The following is a 19,239-nucleotide window of genomic DNA, read 5'->3' on the forward strand; positions in this document are numbered from 1 at the left end:
TGAGGAACCGTGAAACCGAGAACCAGCGGTTCCAAGAACGAGCCGAAATTGGCTGAAACCGTCGGTTTTTTCAACCGGTTATAATTGATGTTTTCAATGGTTCGAATTGATGGTTTCATCTAGTTTCAACAATTATTTTTTTTTATTTTTACAAATATTTTTGTGAAAATTGCAAATTAACCCTTCTAACAGCTATATAACAACTAATTTTAAGGTATTTGTAAAAAATTTATTTTTTAGGTTTACTATAAATAACTATTTGTGAAAAGTTGATGTTTTATATTTACTATAAATACCCTCTTTTCATTTAAAAAAAAAAATAAATTCAAGACTTTTTCTAAAAAAAATAAATTAAGTTTAAACCTTTTTTTCTAAAAAAAAAAAGTTCAAGTTTTTTTTTAAACAAATAAATTAAGTCTTTTTATTAATTTTTTCTTGAAGTTTTTTCTAAAAATTATTTCATAAATATTTAAATTTTAAATTTTCAACAAAAAAAAAAAAATCTCTAATGTTTGATTTTATCATTATGTGATTCGCCAGAAAATTAATCAAAGAACCGGTCGGAACTATCAATTTCAAACTGTTAAAAAACTGAAATCAAAACCGTAACCATTTGATTTCAAACCGTAATCGAAATCGTTAATTTTCGGTTCGGTTCCAATTTAAAAAAATTCAACTGTGGCTACCCCTATATGGGAGGACCTTGGGTGGGCCTATATTAATAGCCATGGGCCGTTATGGGTCAAGTTAAGGCTTGGCTTGGTTTAAAATGACTTATTTTCTAGAAAACCTGTGTGTTTAGTTGGCATGTCAAATTCCCGATAAGCAAAATTATATTAATGAAAAAATAATATTAAATATTATTTAAATATCCTTATTCTAAAAATAGAAGAAATCGCGTCTTGCTTAGCAATATGTATTTAGTGGACTGACTTCAAAGCAAACAAGCAAACCTAAAACTCCAAGGCCCAATAAGATTAGAATTTTTAAAATCTTTGGGCCACCAAACATGCATCTCATCTCAGGAGCTGCACGAAATATCCTGGGCCTATTCTGGGCTTTGGAAGGACAAAGCTCAAAGAAAAAAAAGAAAAATAATATTATTTAATGATTTTCTTTAATTTATGACAATGTGTAATAAAATTAAAAATTAAAATTTAAAATTTTAATATCATTTTTTTTTTACAAATTACATAAAATTGAATATCTTCAGTCAAAATACTACATATGTTATGATTGATTTTGCATTCCGCAAATTGCCAGTAATTGAAATTTTATTTATTCATTAATTCGTATCAAGACTAAAAATATCAAAATTGTATTTTGGAAAAATTAAAACTGAAAATAAACTCATTATCACTACTTTAAATTTCTAAACTATTATACTGATTTTACAGTATTAAACACAAATGAATCTTTCGGTTTTTTCTAACTTAAATAATTTTAATTACTAAGACTTTATTTAGATTTTTAAATTTTTTATTGCATTAATGAATTATTCATTAATATTTTCGTTATAATTTATAACTAATATAATTTCTTAAAGTATTTTTAATAATACCAAACTGCAAAAAGCATGTCAAATTGCTTTTTGCGGTTTGGTTTAGGTAGATTTTATTGATTAAATGATTTGATTTAAATTGAAAATTATTCAAACCACAATTTATATAAATAAATATATAAAAATAGAAATTTAGAAGCTGACAAGGCATACAATTAGAGCTTTAAGTGCTCGTTTGACACTTTTTTTTTTTTTTTTTTCATTTGAACATTAATAGAGGTAAAATTAATATTTTTAATAATATTAATGCGGTTTTTTTCAATAATTAATAAAATTAAAAACACAATTAAATTTTTTCTCACTAATAAAACTAAATCTTTTGAGCTAGTTTTTCTAATAATGTAATTAATAATAGAAACTTTTGAACTACTCATCTGAACTTTGTAATGTTAAATGAATTACAAATTTCTTATCGTATCGGAATTTAATTAATACAAATAAATAATTACATTAAAATTTAAGAATGTAATAGTGAATCCATAAATTTTTTTTATTCCTTATATCGTGCGGTCATGTGACTAGTTTATTATTTTATTTGAAAATTTTTCTTAATTGCAGCAAAACACAGGGCGCTCACCTCTAAGGTGTAGGATACTTGTTGGGACATCCAAAATATTCAAGTATTAGTTGATCAAGACATGGAAAAATGTAAATATCAGAAGAAAAAAAGGTACAAAAGGAAGAAATAAGCAAAATCCATTTTCTTTTTTGCTATTGAAAAATTTAGATCATGCGATCCTTGTGAGGGCCGGAGCCAGAGCCAGTGATCATTTGTTGCAGTCAAAACAGAAGTACTGGTCAAAATCAAAACAGCAAGCTAAACTCCAAAATTTGCACTGCGGAAGAATCAGATCTGATCATATTCTTTTTTTAGTTTACAGGAACTTTCCATGATCAGGAAGCCACTTATTGATCTCCTTGCAATCACCTTCAGTAAAGGAATTACAATTATTTTTCCAATCCCAATCACTAGTTCCTTAATGATTATTGTTCAAAATTATTTAGAATAAAGAAATTAAAAGCAGTGAAAGCTACAAAATAACACAAAACAAAACCACTCCCACAAAGCTACTTCTTCTTCAAGGACAACTCAAACCGCCCTATATAACTAAACCAGTTCACTTTTTCTTGATTTCAGACAAAACCCCCCTCCACAACTCCATCAAGTCCTCTAAAACCCCCCTCCCCCCTTCTTTCATGGCTTGAACTAAAAATTCAATCTTTTTCACATATGGGTTTACCAAAAAGATTTCATCTTTCTATTCTATTTGTTCCTCTGACTTTGCTAAACATTTTTGGGTTTTTTGTATTACCCACCAGTGCTGCTACTGATTACACTGATTTGATCTTTAAGGGTTGTGCAGAGCAGAAAACCCAGGACCCATCTGGTATTTTCTCTCAAAACTTAAAAAACCTTTTGGTTTCTTTGGTTTCACAATCATCACAGAAAAGTTTCTCCACAACAACTTATGGTGATGGCCAAAATGCCATTATAGGGCTATATCAATGCAGAGGAGATCTAACAACCAATCAGTGCTATTCATGTGTCAACAAAATTCCAGATATGGTTAAAAAACTTTGTGGTGAAGTCATAGCAGCTAGGGTTCAATTAAATGGGTGTTATTTAAGTTATGAGATTGTTGGGTTTAAGCAGACTTCAGGTACTCAGTTGCTATACAAGGTTTGTGGGTCAAAGCAAGCTAGTGAGTCTGGATTTGAAGAGATGAGAAGCACTGCTTTTGATTCATTGGTGAATGGAATCAAAAATGGGTTTTATACTGGGAATTATCAGACAATTTATGTTTTAGGGCAATGTGAAGGTGATTTATCAAGCGGTGATTGTGGGGATTGTGTAAAGAGTGCTGTGCAGAATGTGAAAGATCAGTGTGGTGATTCAATTTCTGGGCAAGTGTATCTCCATAAGTGCTTTATTAGCTATAGTTACTACCCAAATGGAGTACCTACTATTAATTCAGCATCAGGTAAAGGTAGACAAATATCTCTCTCTTTTGCATTCTCTTTTCATATTATACTCCTATAAAATATATTATCTTCTATGTTTCACTTTAGATTCTAACTCTAATAGTATAAACCATTATATCTACTTTCTTTCCTGCTTCTTAATATTAGAAAAAAAAAAAAAAAAAAAAAAAAAGACTTTAAGCTTTGCTTTAATGGTAGCAGATTCTTGAACTTCAATCCAGCCTGATTACTTTCTTTAAGAAAAAAAGAATTGAATTTTGATTTAATGGTAATAAAATTCAAACCCCAATCAATTTATAACTAATTGAACCAAAAAAATTGAATTTTAAAGAGCAAGGTAGATAGGTGGGGTTGTTTCTGTTTTGTGATTAGGTCAAAATTTTAAATGCTATTGATGTTGTTTTTGCAGAAGTAGTAGGGACAAAGCAACATACACAAAGAACAGTGGCCATTGCAGTTGGAGGAGTAGCAGCTTTGGGGTTTCTAATTGTCTGTTTGATGTTTGTTAGGTCTTTATTGAAGAAGCGCAAGAGCAGTAAATATGATAGTTGGAATTGACTCGTTCTTTCCATTTCCATTCTCCATTCCTCAATCTTCATACCAGCTTTTATCTTTGTACTGAAAAAAGGAAAAAACCAGAAAATTTTTAGTTTTAGTGTTATATATATATATATAGATATATACATGGAAATTTGTTCTTGTGATTTTGTGCAGACTATATGATTATCAGTGGGTTTTGAAGGTTCCAACGTTAGTGGTGGATGTGGGTCTAGTTTTTGTGGAAAGAAGAAAAAAACAACCGAAAAGCAAAGTTAGGGCAGGATTTTATTAGAGAAAGTGAAAGGATTTATGTATATTATGTCCCTTGTTTGCATATGCATTTTTAACTTTATTTGGCACTTCCTTTTCAATACTGAAATGAATCAATACTTAATCAATAGCACTTAGTGGTATTAACTTTATTCTAAGCTTTGTTTCATAGAATTACAAATTTATTATATAATAGTTTTTTTTTAAATAATGAAAATATACAAATATCATATGCTCTTTCCAGTAACATTTTCATGAATTGGACTACTTCTTTACATTATTGTATAAATTGCTGGCCTAACCCATTGAATTGTTGCTTATTAGTATTATTTATTTATGTAATTAGGCACAAGAGAAAATTATTATTTAATAATTAAAAAAATAAAAGCTTTAAATAGAAGATTAGAAATAGTTGAAATTATGCAGTGGTGGCATTCCTTTGCCACATGCATGTGCTGCTTTCTGGAACAAAAGGCAGTGCTTTTGTGTTCTTGAGACTGAAATTTCTGTACAGCATAATTGCTGTACTCAAATCCTAATCGATTGTCATGTAGATTTTGGGTCCATCTTTCCAGGTGTCACTTTGGCCTTTAATTTGATATTATCTAATAATGCCAAATGAATTGATTTTAGAAATTTCAACTTTATTATTAAAAAGAAAATGTTGATATTTTCAATTTAAGAGATCAATTTTACAAACCCAATCTCAAATTATTTGATATAAACCCAAATTTTCAAACTAAATATGAAATCATCGAGTAGACTGGAATCATATACTCCTAATCACTTTTGAAATTGTTGGTTAAGTCTAGAGCTGTTCATGGATTTAATTTGAACATAAGCTTGATTTATCTGACTCACTCTTTCTCGAGAAATCGAAATTTGCAGTCGGACCATGAATAGGTCTAGTTAAACCCTAACTTTCACTTAATAGAATTTCTTCTCATGTGAAAATGGTTGAGCATAATCCAATTTAGTTGCATAACTTTTCCTGTTGTCAAACTCTTTTTCACTTTTTCAAAATTAAATATTGCAAACTATTGTATTCTTAATAGCTAAGCTAGAAGAAACACGTATAAAGTTTCTATTTTCTTTCTTTATTACAAGGCAAATAAAGAAGATTCAAATAGATTGTACATCCAATTAATAGCCTAAAATGTGCTAGTAACGTGTCTTTATCATCACTACACCAAAGGAATCTAAAGAAGTGTGTTTTGCAAATTGCAATTAGTTTCAGAAATTACCTTGCACAAATTGAATTCCTCAATTTTGAAAGTTGACATGGACATTATATTCAATTGACACACAAATTATCAATTCTCCAATGTAGATTTCCCACTGGTTATTTTATTCTTTGCCAAGTATAAGATATGCAATAACAAAACTTGTCAAATAACTACTAACCAAATTGCCTGTCCCACCGCAAAATGAAGGAACTTTTGATGCTTATTTGTAAGAACTAATACACCAAACCGATCAACTGAAAATACCTTCACCAAAAATTGCAGGTCTAACAAGTGAAGCTAATGACAATTTAGTTTTAGAAACTTAAAACATGTCAGGGCAGAGGATTTTCCAAATCCCAGTGAAGAATTAAAATCACATAGGATGAATTCCACAGCAGTAGCTTATCAAATAAAAGCCATAGCAGGTAATTAACAGTCTTCTACTTTACTTTTTTATATGTTTATATGATGACAAGATAACCTAGTGCTTCAATTTCTTTTAAAGGTCTTTGAAATCCCATTTTAGTATTATTACCTAGCATAAGCAAGTTCAACATTTTAGTATTGGATGAGCGCCGATCATATAATTTTGCTAATTAATTTGGATCAATAAGCTTTTGCCTAACAAGTGTCTTGTAATATAACTTTGTAACATGGACAAAAACCACGTTAACACTACTATGCACTCATCAGGTATTCTATGTACTCAAGTTTGATATTTTCTAAATTGGATCCTCTCATACTACAGACCTTGTATACTATTTACAGCCTCTATTTCTGTCCTTTTTCTCTCTCCGATGTCCTTTTTCTCTCTCCAATTAGGGCAACTTTAATTCCCAACTCTTCTTTCTCCTTATCTAAAAATCTAAACCCTAAAACTCAACATTTGTTTGAATTTGCCCACCATAAAGCATTTGTAAGCTGGCTGGTAAAGTTATTCCTACATCAATGGATCATTATCTTTCAATCTGTACCTTCGTGTAACCTTATTGAGTAGATTATCTATATTGGCATGGCCAGGGGTACTCCCCTCATATTTCACCATTCAGAATCGAAGTTTTATTGCAGGCCTGAACTAATCTTAAAAACAAACCAAATCCTTGAGCAAAAGCTACTAAAAGGCACCATTTAACCATTAAACACATATTTCCAGATACAAAATGACAATGTTGAGAATTGGTAGTTCATGAAACTAATTTACAATAAAGAGAACGGTTCTGTAAAATGAACCTTCAAATTATTTTAGTGCTTATATAGAGTTAACTACATTATATGAGGTACAAAAACAGATTATAGCTTATACCTTAACCACACTTAGCTTCTACCTATAAACCATGCTTATGTCACTTAAACACTCAAGCTAAACACACACTGCTACATAATCCCACAAGCAGACCTGTTGTAACAGCAGGCTTTACATTACAGAACAAAAATTACAATTTTCACTCCAAACAATTAATTAAATAAATTGTAACATTATCAATCTTCAAACAGCAAACCAGTCAGTCTAATAATGACAACCCAGCTTCTTCAAAATGAAAACACAGGTGTGCCATGTGCGCGACAATGTGTCTATATCTGTATATTCTCCCAAACAAAGGGTAACCCCAACTTGCCTAAAAAGAAATTTTATCTCACAAAATAAGCATTCCAACCTTTCACATTACACATGACTATGAATCCTTGTAAGAGAACATAAAAAATTGCTTTAAGCTGCATTCCCTAAATCAAGAACTCATCTAGTCATCTTCACTTGGTTCAAGAACAACCAAACTAGGACTTAACAAAATTTTCTCGTAAACTATATATATGTTACTCAAATACCAACTCAGGGAGCTTTAATCCCATAAATGTCAGCTAATCACACCTTCCAGCATCCACAACACCCACATTTCAAATTCTAACCAAGGGATAAACAAGAAATCATCAACTGAAATAACTGCATATCCGACATTTTGTTATATAAACACATCGACTTCAAATATGGTTCGCTAATGTGACAAAGTTTCCAATTTAATCAATGATACGTTAACTTCATTCCCCTTTGTATCCAAATTAACCATCCTCCACGAAAAAATAACAAGCAAAAAGCAGCATTCATAGATTTGCCCAAAAAGAGGATCTTAATAATCAGAAACTAACAGCAAAAAATCTCACAAACATGTTGTAAATCGCAAAAATCCATTTTACGTTGCGCATTGAAAGCAAAACCTACAAAACTAAAAGGGACCAAACAACAATGGATTAATGTAGCTCAAAAATCTCAATCCTTAAAAATAGATACTACAAATCACATAACAATAAGAGTATCTCTAACCTGACCCAATTCACTATTGTTTTACTTTTGGGGCAGGCCAACGGGCGGGGCTCCAAGGAGGCTTTGTTGCTGGATCTCGAGTTCAGTCAATTGCTGCTCGCGATCCATCTCGATAATAAGAGGCACCACCAGGATTAAGAAGGTGGTTCCAGCAATCCAAGCGGCTTTTCCGGTGCTCTGAAGGAGTTTCTTGGTGACGAAAACGGTGTCGCTGGCAACTTGCTTGCCTTTCGCGACGATTTCGGAGTTGGTGAACTTGGCGAGGATAGTGGGCTCTGCTTGCGACTTGGACGCTCGCTTCGCCGGCAGCGATACTCCGCCCTTTCTCGATTGCGACGCCATCAGTGTTTAACAGAAGCGTCAAGCGTTAAAATTTTATGTTAGGAGGATTCTCAAGAGCGATGATGAGGGTTTGTAAAACAGTAATTAAACGCTGCTGTTTTTGTACTTGTCGTGACTTGTAGTCTTGTACCGTACGGTCCATTTTAAAAAAAATTAATGTGTAAACAGGATTGGCTACAGGTTAAGAAAATTAAGAAATAAATTTGTAATTTTTTTCTTTTTTTTAGAAATAATTTATAATTTTTTTCAACTTTGGCATATCTCATTAAATTACTAAAATCTTTCAAAAAAAAAAAAAAAGGAATTAAAAGAAAATCATCCATTAATTTACACAAATCAAACAGAATTCTACGAGGCCAGAAAATTAAAAAGAGAAAAATCCTGAGATAAGGCCAAAGTTTAGTTAGGTTCCTCTCCATGACTAGCCAAGCTAGAGATAGTGTTGACAGTTGTGCAGAAGAGTCTCAACGACTTTGCTCATGGCGGGTCTTGAATCTTTGTCTTCTTCCACACATTGCAGAGCCAATGTCACAACAATTTCCACCTCGTCTCTATCATATTCTCCTACCAATTTTGCGTCTAAAATCTCTTCAATCCATGACTCGCCTCCATTTTTCTTCTCTCTTACCCATGTCGCCAATCCTGTCTTTTCTTCCATTGTTGGACTCTTCCCTGTCACCATCTCCAAAACAACAATGCCATAGCTGTAAACATCAACTTTTGAAGTAATGGGTAGTTTCAAAACCCATTCAGGAGCCATGTAACCTCTAGTTCCTCTCATTCTTGAGAAGCTTGGATTTTTATCTTCTCTATTTAGTAGCTTTGATAATCCAAAATCTGACACCTTTGGCTGGTATTTAGAGTCTAATAATATGTTTTCAGGCTTCACATCACAATGTAAAACCCATTCCAAGCACTCTTCATGGAGATAAGCAAGTGCTCTTGCTGTGCCTATGGCAATTTGGAATCTCTTTTGCCAATCAAGAGTTGTAGAGGAAAGATTTTCTGATAAGGACCCATGTTTCATGTACTTGTAAACTAAAAGTCTGTGCTTTTTTTCTGCACAATACCCCCACATTTCTATTAAGTTCTTGTGATTAAGTTTCCCAATAGCGCTTACTTCTGCTAAAAATTCAGCTTCTCCTCGATCATCAGCAAAATTAATTATTTTAATTGCTGCAACCTGATTGTCAGATAGTGTTCCTTTGTATACGATCCCTCCTGCTCCTCTTCCAATTTCCATTTTGAAATTTGCTGTTGCTTTTTTCAGCTCAGAATAAGTGAATCTTTTGAATCCAGTTATTGTCTGATAGCCTTGAGCAGCAGATTCATTATTTGAGTGTTGATGACGGAAAGAACTATTCAAGAAACACCAAACAAGAAGGATCCCAATAATCTCAACTACTCCTAAAATAGTGGCAAACCAAAGAAGCAACTGCAATTTCTCATTCTGATTGGTAAGTGGGTATTTTCTGTCAAGTGGCCTGACAATTTCTTCATCAGAGCAATTTAACCCAATTAATCCTGAAACATGTTCCTTGTCAGAAAAAGGACTAGTTTTGGGGACTTTTAGATAGAAATCATCATCATAACCTGGTGACCGGTACCCATTTAACAGTAAAAACTTGGGATAGCATAAAGTAGGAATAGCAGTGGGCTTGATATTTGTCATTACAGAAAATAGATTCCACAGGCTGTAGTCTCCAATGTACCTGAACAGAAAACCCTTGCAATTGCACAAACTCAAACACAGTTTCTGGCACATCTCGAAGGTGTAACCAGGATAGACTGCATAGTCATATCCATAAAAATTGACATGAGAGAGCTTAATAAAACGAACTTGATCTGTGACATTATTGCCACAGGAGAGACTGTTGAATATGGGTTCACAACCATAAGACCAGTCAGCAGGATTCCTTACCTTATAACCTGGAAGGCAAGAACATTTTCTGCCAGAGAATGGATCATAGATGCAATTACTGTTAGGTCCACAAATTCCATCAATCTGGCAAGGTGAAGACAAAGCTTGCCATGAAACATTCCAAGTTGAGCTATTCTCTTCTCGGCTATACATTCGAAGATTACCATCAAAATCTATTGTTAATCTTCGCTGATAATGTTTGACTCCATAATCTGCTGCTATAAAAGAGAAATTATCAGATGAAGTAAACTTGCCTAAAACATCAAGAAATGCAAGTCTACTGCTATTGTATGGAAATCTGTCTGTTGCCCAGTTAACAAGCCAGGGGGCTGGCCAATAAATGCTGGTAAACTCTGGACCATCATATAGAAGACGAAGTAGATTATCATTGTTGAAGAAGAGATTGTAGAAACCAGAGGAAAAATTTGTTCTGCTTCTTGATGAAACAAGCTTCATAGTTTTGGTAAATTGTTGCAAGGGAAGAAGGGTATCCGTTGGTGAGTTGAAGCTTTGCCATAGAACAATACCCTCCAAAGTTTGCAGAACAAGATTGCCAGTGTCATGCAGGATTACCTCCGACAAGGCTAGTGAATTGGTGTCTGTAGACCCAGCAATGGACTTATCAGTATCACCACCATCAGTTAAGACAAGATTCCCAGTTTTTTGGAGCCATAGCTTTGAGCTTTTCCCATTAACTGGGAAATTACGATTGGCCATCCAAACAATGGTGCAATCATCGGCAGTAGTGCAAGATGGCTTGCTGAACCATATAGAAAAGCAATAAGCATTGATGCCAATTCGAAAAAATCCAGCAGAGAAAACTCCACCTGGTGAAACCAAAATATCATTTACAGAGAGAGATGAGCCTTCCTTCAAGGAAGAATCAGATACTGAAGAAGAGGGGAAAAGTGATGATATGAGAATAATCTGAGACCAAACAAACAACAAAATATAGGCATCCATAGATATTGAACTTGTTGAAAGTTGGAAGAGTAATAATCAGAAGCTAAGCCTGTGATAGGTGATAGTGAAAACGGAAATTAGTATATATAATACTAAACATAATTAAGTATCAAAGAGCCACTTAGCAGGTAAATGTGGACAGAGAAAAAAAAAATTTTAAATATTTATTAAAGACTTTAAGTTTACTTGTAAGAACCTTCCTAGGTGCTGTGTCATGCACAGTATCACTTGAGTCGCTATGATTCGCGGTACAGATATGGATACCGTATGTCATTTTTTAAAATTTGCTATTCGTGGTGCACTATGTGGGTATATTAAATTTAACTATTTTGAAATTTAAAATTCTATCAAAGAGGAAAATTTGTTTAGTATATTAATTATTTTATTATTTAGTGAATTTAAAAATCTATTAAATATGTTAAGTGATTAACTAATATAATTAAAAATCTAATATTTAAAGGTATTTAATTAAAATTTTGACTCTAAGTATCTATAACGGCCGATTCGCTAATTTTGGTGTTTTGGTATACGTCTGTATGGCTAATTTTTGTGTTTTGGTACGCGTCTGTATGACGTTTGGGTGCAATATTTCAAAATCGCGGTACAGGGCCAAATCACCGAATTAAGTAACACCGGTCATGCATAAAAATAACCTTAATGTCAAAATCAAGATTGAAGATACAAATATGTGTGTACATGGAAACTAAAAAGAAAATCAAAAGAAGAAAAGGCTAAATAAGAACAAATTGGTGTTAGGTATTTCAAAAATGGTGGCCAAACTGGTGTTAGATAATTCAAATACTCTTCTAGCTACAAATAGTGTAACTTAGCTTAGCTTAGCTTCTTAGATTAGACGAACACTAATGTTCATCTTTCAATCTCCAAGCTTTCTGCTTCTGTTTCAACTTTCAACATTTTCAGTATCCATGGCTACCCATATTTTCTTTCCAATTTTTTCCTATTACCACCTAATTCTTTCTCTTCTTCGAAACCTAGGTCCACTCTATGCAAGACAAGACTTCAATTGTTTGGATGGGCAATCTTGGTTTCCCCATTAAGGGAAAAAAAATTCAGAAATCTTTGTCCAGGAAGGTGGAAATATTGTCCTAACAGACGCAGATAAGTCAATCCTTGGTCCACAAACACTATTTCTCTCTCCGCCAAGACAGCCATATCCTTGATGACAATGGCAATCTTGTTTTGTAAAATGTGGAAGTGGAAGGTGTTGTTCTTTGACAAAGCATTGATTCTCCAACTGCTGTCCTTCTCCACAAAAATTTACAAAAAACATGCAGCTTGTCCTGATCAAGATATAACAAAAATTATTCTTCTGGTTTTTACAAGCTTTTCGTTAACAATGACTCCTGTTTCAAAATGAGTAAAGATAAGCTAATTAAGCCAATCTATGAAATTTAATTTGTATTTTTTTAAAAAAAAAAAAATCATAGTACAAACAACATAAGATCAAATCAAAACGTTATTTTTTTTTTTTTTAAATATTGCATGTAGCTTTACATGGATACCACATTAGAAAAAATTCTAATTTTTTCAACTTTGGAAGACCTCATTAAATTATTCAAATTAAACAGGATTGAAAGGAAAATCATCCATTAATTTACACAAATCAAACAGAATTCTACCAGGCCAAAAAATTAAAAAGAGAAAAATCCTAGATAAGGCCAAAGTTTAGTTAGGTTCCTCTCCATGACTATCCAAGCTAGACTTAGTGTTGACGGTTGCGCAGAAGAGTCTCAACAACTTTGCTCATGGTGGGTCTTGAATCTTTGTCTTCTTCCACACATTGCAGAGCCAATGTCACAAGAATTTCCACCTCGTCTCTGTCATATTCTCCTACCAACTTTGGGTCTAAAATCTCTTCAATCCATGACTCGCCTCCATTTTTCTTCTCTCTCACCCATGTCGCCAATCCTGTCTTTTCTTCCATTGTTGGACTCTTCCCTGTCACCATCTCCAAAACAACAATGCCATAGCTGTAAACATCAACTTTTGAAGTAATGGGTAGTTTCAAAACCCATTCAGGAGCCATGTAACCTCTAGTTCCTCTCATTCTTGAGAAGCTTGGATTGTTATCTTCTCTATTTAGTAGCTTTGATAATCCAAAATCTGACACCTTTGGCTGGTATTTAGAGTCTAATAATATGTTTTCAGGCTTCACATCACAATGTAAAACCCATTCCAAGCACTCTTCATGGAGATAAGCAAGTGCTCTTGCTGTGCCTATGGCAATTTGGAATCTCTTTTGCCAATCAAGAGCTTTAGAGGAAAGATTTTCTGATAAGGACCCATGTTTCATGTACTTGTAAACTAAAAGTCTGTGCTTTTTTTCTGCACAATACCCCCACATTTCTATTAAGTTCTTGTGATTAAGTTTCCCAATAGCGCTTACTTCTGCTAAAAATTCAGCTTCTCCTCGATCACCAGCAAAATTAAGTCTTTTAATTGCTGCAACCCGATTTTCTGATAGTGTTCCTTCGTATACAATTCCTCCTGCTCCTCTTCCAATTTCCATTTTGAAATTTGCTGTTGCTTTTTTCAGCTCAGAATAAGTGAATCTTTTGAATCCAGTTATTGTCTGATAGCCTTGAGCAGTAGATTCATTATTTGAGTGTTGATGATGGAAAGAACTATTCAAGAAACACCAAACAAGAAGGATCCCAATAATCTCAACTACTCCTAAAATAGTGGCAAACCGAAGAAGCAAATGCAATTTCTCGTTCTGATTGCTTTTTGTGTATATTCTATCTATTGGCCTTACAATTTCACTTGAGCAATTTAACCCAAATCCTAAAACTTCCTCTTTCTTAGAGAAGAGATTATTTTTAGGAACTTTTAAATAAAAATCCCCATCAAAGCTGGGTGAGCGTTGCCCATTTAACAATGCCATCTTAATATAACACATTGTAGGCCAAGTGGTTGGTCTTATGTTGTTTACAGCAGAAAACAAATTCCACAAACCATTACCAACGTATTTGTACTCAAAACCCTTGCATTCGCACAAACTCAAACATAATTGCTTACACATTCGAAATGTGTAACCAGGATTGATGGCATAGTCATATCCATAAAACTCTACATGGGTAAGCTTAATAAAACCAACTTGATTTCTGGATTCTGGAATACTCTGACATGACAGATTCTTGATTTCTGGAACTTCTGGTTCACAACCACTTGACCAATCTGCAGAATTCTTTACCTTATAACCTGGAAGACAAGAACATTTTCTACCAGAAAATGGGTCATATTTGCACATACTATTTGCTCCACAAATTCCATGAACTTCGCAAGGTCGCGTCAAGGCTTGCCATGCAACAACCCAGGAGTTGCTATTTTCTTTTCGACTGTACAATCGAAGATTACCATCAAAATCAATAGTCAATCTTCTTTGAAATCCAGTTTCTCCGTATTCCGTTGAAAGAAAAGAAAAATTATCAGATGAAGTAAACTTGCCTGAAGAATCAAGAAAAGCAAATCTCCTACTGTTATATGCGAACCTTCCTTTTATTGCCCAGCTAACAAGCCATGGAATTGGCCAATAAATGCTTGTGTCTTGTACGCCATCATATAAAAGACGAAGTAAGTTGTCGTTGTTAAAGAAAAGCTTGTAAAAACCAGAAGAAAAATTTGTTTTAGATCTTGATGAGACGAGCTGCATGTTTTTGGTAAAATTTTGCAGAGGAAGAAGAGTATCAGTAGGGAAATCAAAGCTTTGCCAAAGAATAGCACCTTCCATATTTTGCAAAACAAGATTGCCACTGTCATACAGAATTACCTCCGATGGGGCACTTCTTGAAACGGCGTTTGTATACCAAGCAATGGACTTATCACCACCATCAATTAAGACAAGATTTCCAGTTTCTAGGAGCCAAAGCTTTGATCTTTTCCCATTAACTGGGAAATCACGATTACCCATCCAAACAATTGTGCAATCGTCGGCAGTAGTGCAAGATGGTTTGCTAAACCATATAGAAAAGTAGTACGCATTATCACCAGCTCTTAAAAATCCAGCGGAGAAAACTCCACTTGGTGAAACCAATATATCCTCCACGGAGAGAGATGAGCCTTTCTTCAAGGAAGAATTAGATACTAAAGAAGAGGAAAAATGGGGTGATGATATGAGAATAATCAGGGACAAAACAAGCAACAAAATATGGACATCCATAGATATTGAACTTGCTGAAAGTTGAAAGAACAGAAGGCAGCTGAAGCTTAATTAGCCTCTGTTAGATTATTGAGAAAATGGGAATTACTATATATATAGAGAGAGATTTTTCAAAGGGTAAGTTGAAGATTAATATTTAATTCTATACATAATTGTCTTGATCACCATTATTTCCTGATTTTCAGTCTGAATTTCATGTTCCACGTGATCATTGTACAGGGGCTGAGGTGCCAGGAGGAATGGTTTCCCATTTCTTTTTCTTTCTTTCCCACTTTACTCTTTGCCATGAGGGGTTAAGTTAAGTACATCAATGTGCATCTTGACGAAAAATTCTAAGAAAAAATAAAAAGTCGCAACATTGCAACGCATTTTTAACGTTAGGTTAATCCTTTGCTTTATGAAATGGCAGCATATAGTACTGTCTAGTACCTAGTTTTGATTGACAGCCATTTTCTTTTTTGGGTGCTATTTCTTTTCTTTAATAAATTCGCACTTCATTACTTTAATCATTTGCCACCTCCAATTTCGAGGAAAAATTATCGTGGCCCTGTAGTAATATTGTATACTTTTCCTGCTAAAAAATAACATTTTTTAAAATTTTTTATTTTTATATATAAAATATTGATTTATTAACAAAATAATTTTTAAAATAATAATATTTTACACTTTTTTAATTATCTTTAATTAATTTAATTTTATAAATTAAAATATCTAATAAAATAATTTTATCAATTAAAACGTTTAATATATATAATTTTATAATTTAAAGTATTTAATCGATCTGTATATAAAAGTTAAAGGGGCGTTAAAAATGATGAATCAAAATAACCATCCATTTCTCAATAAATGTATTCATGAAAACCTTAACACGGTCTCTAGGAATTCATCAAAAAAAAAAAAAAGGATACCGAAGAAGAAGAAGAAGCTAATAGAATCTATAAATTGAAGTTTGGTACTTCAGTTTGGTGTCTCTTACTAGCTACAGGTAGTGTTGAGGGCGATCTACAAGAATCTCAACAACTTTGCTCATGGTGGGTCTTGCATCTTTGTCTTCTTCCACACATTCCAGAGCCAACGTCACCAGTAATTCCACTTCACTTCTATTGTATTCTCCTTCCATTTTTGGGTCTATGACCTCTTCAATCCATGACTCTCCTCCATTTTTCTTCTCCATCACCCATGCCACAAGTCCGCTCTGCTCGTCTTCTACTCTACTAGTTCCACTCGCTCCCATTGCAGGACTCTTCCCAGTCACCATCTCTAACACCACAATCCCATAACTATAAACATCCACTTTTGATGTGATGGGTAGATTCAAAACCCACTCAGGAGCAATGTAACCTCTCGTTCCCCTTATTCTTGAGAAGATTGAGTTGTTCTTGTCCCCTCTGTTTAGTAGCTTGGATAAGCCAAAATCTGAAACTTTTGGTTGGTAATTAGAGTCTAATAATATGTTCTGAGGCTTCACATCACAATGTAAAACCCATTCCAAGCACTCTTCATGTAAATAAGCAAGTCCTCTTGCTGTGCCTAAGGCAATTTGGAACCTCTGGTCCCAATCCAGTGCTTTAGAGGAGAGATTTTCTGATAAGGACCCATGTTTCATGTACTTGTAAACTAGAAGTCTGTGCTTTTTTTCTGCGCAATACCCCCACATTTCTATTAAGTTCTTGTGATTAAGCTTACCAATTGAGCTTATTTCTGCTAAGAACTCAGCTTCTCCTTGATCATCAGCAAGAATAAGTCTTTTAATTGCTGCAACACGATTATCTGATAGTGTTCCTTTATATACAATTCCTCCTGCTCCTCTTCCAATTTCCACTTTGAAATTTGCTGTTGCTCTTTTTAGCTCATAGTAAGTGAATTTTTTAAAGCCATTTATAGCAACATGTTGGTATCCTTGAGTGGCTTCATTTGAGCCATGATGATGGAAACTATTCAAGAAACACCAGACAAAAATAATCCCAATGATCTCGATTGCTCCTGAAACAATAGCAAACCAAAGCAGCAACTCCAATTTTTCATTCTGATTGCCTTTTGTGTATCTTCTGTCCAGTTTTATGGTGGGCTCACCAGAACAATTTAATCCAAATTCACCTGCAACATCATCTTCATCAGAAGACATGCTAGTTTTTGGAACTTTCAGATAGAACATTCCATCATAGCTTGGTGAACGATACCCATTTAACAATGACAGCTTCGGATAGCACAAAGTAGGAATTACAGTAGGCTTTATATTGTTCATCGCAGAAAACAAATTCCATAGACCATCTCCGACGTACCTATACTGAAAACCCTTGCACTCACACAAACTCAAACATAATTCCTTGCACATCTTAAATGTGTAACCAGGATAGACTCCATAATCATACCCATAAAATTCCATATGGGGGAACCTAATAAAACGAGTCTGATTTTTAAATCCTGTAGGATTGTCGCAGGAGATATTGAACTTGGGTTTGCAGCCATAAGACCAATCAGCGGAATTTTTTTGCTGATAACCTGGAAGGCAAGAACATTTTCTTCCAGAAACTGGATCATAAGAGCATTTACTGTTGGGTCCACAAGTTCCATGAATCTGACAAGGGTGAGACAAGGCTACCCAAGAAACCATCCAAGTTGTGCTATTCTCTCTTCGGCTGTACAACCGAAGATTACCATCGAAATCAAGTGTCAATCTTCGCTGAAGTCTTACTCCATAATCTATTGATAGAAAAGAAAATTTATCAGATGAAATAAACTTGCCTAAAGTATCAAGAAAGGCAATTCTACTACTGTTGTAGGGGTATCTATCTGTTGCCCAGTTAACAAGCCATGGAAATGGCCAGTAAATACTGGTAACTTCTGGACCATCATACAAAAGGCGAAGAAGATTGTCGTTGTTAAAAAATAGCTTGTAGAAACCAGACGAATTATTTGTTCGAGTTCTTGATGAGACAAGCCACATATCTTTGGTAAATCGTTGCAAAGGAAGAAGGGTATCAGTAGGTGAATTGAAGCTCTCCCAAAGAACAACACCGTCCAACTGATGCAGAACAAGATTGCCAGTGTCATAAAGGATTAGCTCTGTGGTGAAGGAGAGTGAAACAGTGTTTGTAGACCAAGCAATGGACTTATCAGTATCACCACCATCAGTTAAGACAAGATTTCCGGTTTCTTGGAGCCAAAGCTTTGATCTTTTCCCATTAACTGGAAAATCACGATTAGCCATCCAAACAATGGTGCAATCACTGCTAATACTGCAGGAAGGTTTGCTGAACCATACAGAAAAACAGTAAGCATTGTCGCCGACAGGGAAAAACCCAGCAGAAAAAACTTCAGTTGGTGAAACCAAAACTTCCCTCACTGAGAGAGTTGACCCTTCCTTCAAGGAAGAATCAGGTGATGGATACGAAAAATGAGATGATATGAGGATAATCACTGACAAAACATTCAAGAACATAACGGTATCCATATATATTACTGAACTTGGTTGAAAATTGAAAGTTGAATTAGCACTAAGCAGAAGCTTAGCTTCTGAGATTATAATGAAAAATAGGCTTTGGTAATACTAATATATAGAGATTATCAGAGGTAATAAAAGATAGGTACGTAGAAAAGTTTAAGGTTTTTGAATATTTAAAGATTTTTAAGTTAGTTGGAAGAAGTTTCCCACCGGCCGCTTTTGACCAACAGCAACAAGGGTAGATATGTGAAGATAGAAAGGAGAACCAGTGGAACCTCAGAAAATGTAATTAAAAAGTTTTTTTTTAAAAAAAATTTATTGAGGATGTACTTAATTTATTTTGTTTCGAATGCCATTGTGTGATTTTGATATAATTTTTAGTTTAATAGAACCGGACTGCCAAGAAACCCAAAATAAGAATAGTCAAGATATGAAATACTTGTAATAATTATAAAAGTTTCCAATTTATAAGATTATTGTGAACAAATTTA

At 33.9% G+C, this 19,239-nt stretch overlaps 5 protein-coding genes across 6 annotated transcripts; 1 reads left to right on the forward strand and 4 right to left on the reverse strand.

Annotated features, from left to right (window-relative positions):
• The first annotated feature begins 2,359 nt into the window (after window positions 1-2,359).
• Window positions 2,360-4,482, forward strand: PDLP1 (plasmodesmata-located protein 1). 2 transcript variants are annotated; one of them, XM_012229846.4, is made up of 2 exons: window positions 2,360-3,549; window positions 3,954-4,482. In XM_012229846.4, the coding sequence occupies exons 1-2, from the start codon at window positions 2,793-2,795 to the stop codon at window positions 4,100-4,102; spliced, it is 906 nt and encodes a 301-aa protein (XP_012085236.1). In that variant the 5' UTR covers window positions 2,360-2,792; the 3' UTR covers window positions 4,103-4,482. The 2 variants fall into 2 exon arrangements, with proteins under 2 accessions (XP_012085236.1, XP_012085237.1); XM_012229847.4 differs by having other exon boundaries at window positions 2,361-3,543.
• Window positions 4,483-7,684: 3,202 nt separating this feature from the next.
• TOM22-V (translocase of outer membrane 22-V) lies at window positions 7,685-8,323 on the reverse strand. The gene has a single exon (XM_020683313.3). The coding sequence runs from the start codon at window positions 8,237-8,239 to the stop codon at window positions 7,919-7,921; it is 321 nt and encodes a 106-aa protein (XP_020538972.1). The 5' UTR covers window positions 8,240-8,323; the 3' UTR covers window positions 7,685-7,918.
• A 216-nt stretch (window positions 8,324-8,539) lies between these two features.
• On the reverse strand, window positions 8,540-11,153 carry LOC149497346 (putative receptor protein kinase ZmPK1). The gene has a single exon (XM_089718749.1). It carries the CDS (start codon window positions 11,121-11,123, stop codon window positions 8,670-8,672), a length of 2,454 nt encoding a protein of 817 aa, XP_089574875.1. The 5' UTR covers window positions 11,124-11,153; the 3' UTR covers window positions 8,540-8,669.
• Window positions 11,154-12,650: 1,497 nt separating this feature from the next.
• On the reverse strand, window positions 12,651-15,573 carry LOC105644483 (putative receptor protein kinase ZmPK1). The gene is made up of 2 exons (XM_089719842.1): window positions 14,914-15,573; window positions 12,651-14,790 (listed from the first exon to the last, which is right to left on the reverse strand). The coding sequence occupies exons 1-2, from the start codon at window positions 15,301-15,303 to the stop codon at window positions 12,847-12,849; spliced, it is 2,334 nt and encodes a 777-aa protein (XP_089575968.1). The 5' UTR covers window positions 15,304-15,573; the 3' UTR covers window positions 12,651-12,846.
• A 599-nt stretch (window positions 15,574-16,172) lies between these two features.
• LOC105644949 (putative receptor protein kinase ZmPK1) lies at window positions 16,173-18,757 on the reverse strand. The gene has a single exon (XM_012230457.4). The coding sequence runs from the start codon at window positions 18,755-18,757 to the stop codon at window positions 16,283-16,285; it is 2,475 nt and encodes an 824-aa protein (XP_012085847.2). The 3' UTR covers window positions 16,173-16,282.
• Between the last annotated feature and the right edge of the window lie 482 nt (window positions 18,758-19,239).

Source organism: Jatropha curcas, chromosome 3 (assembly GCF_041381405.1).
Source record: "Jatropha curcas cultivar XTBG-Jc1 chromosome 3, XTBG_Jcur_1.0, whole genome shotgun sequence".
NCBI classification, from domain to species: Eukaryota; Viridiplantae; Streptophyta; class Magnoliopsida; order Malpighiales; family Euphorbiaceae; genus Jatropha; species Jatropha curcas.

What these genes read in the sequence shown, in the direction of transcription:
- PDLP1 (XM_012229846.4), top strand. Translation starts at nt 2,793, where the DNA reads ATGGGTTTACCAAAAAGATTTCATCTTTCTATTCTATTTGTTCCTCTG. An exon ending in TAATTCAGCATCAGGTAAAG is followed by an intron (nt 3,550 to 3,953) that starts GTAGACAAATAT and finishes TTGTTTTTGCAG; the next exon opens with AAGTAGTAGGGACAAAGCAA.
- TOM22-V (XM_020683313.3), bottom strand. Translation starts at nt 8,239, where the DNA reads ATGGCGTCGCAATCGAGAAAGGGCGGAGTATCGCTGCCGGCGAAGCGA.
- LOC149497346 (XM_089718749.1), bottom strand. Translation starts at nt 11,123, where the DNA reads ATGGATGCCTATATTTTGTTGTTTGTTTGGTCTCAGATTATTCTCATA.
- LOC105644483 (XM_089719842.1), bottom strand. Translation starts at nt 15,303, where the DNA reads ATGGATGTCCATATTTTGTTGCTTGTTTTGTCCCTGATTATTCTCATA. An exon ending in CAAGAAGTGCCCCATCGGAG is followed by an intron (nt 14,791 to 14,913) that starts GTAATTCTGTAT and finishes AAAAACATGCAG; the next exon opens with CTCGTCTCATCAAGATCTAA.
- LOC105644949 (XM_012230457.4), bottom strand. Translation starts at nt 18,757, where the DNA reads ATGGATACCGTTATGTTCTTGAATGTTTTGTCAGTGATTATCCTCATA.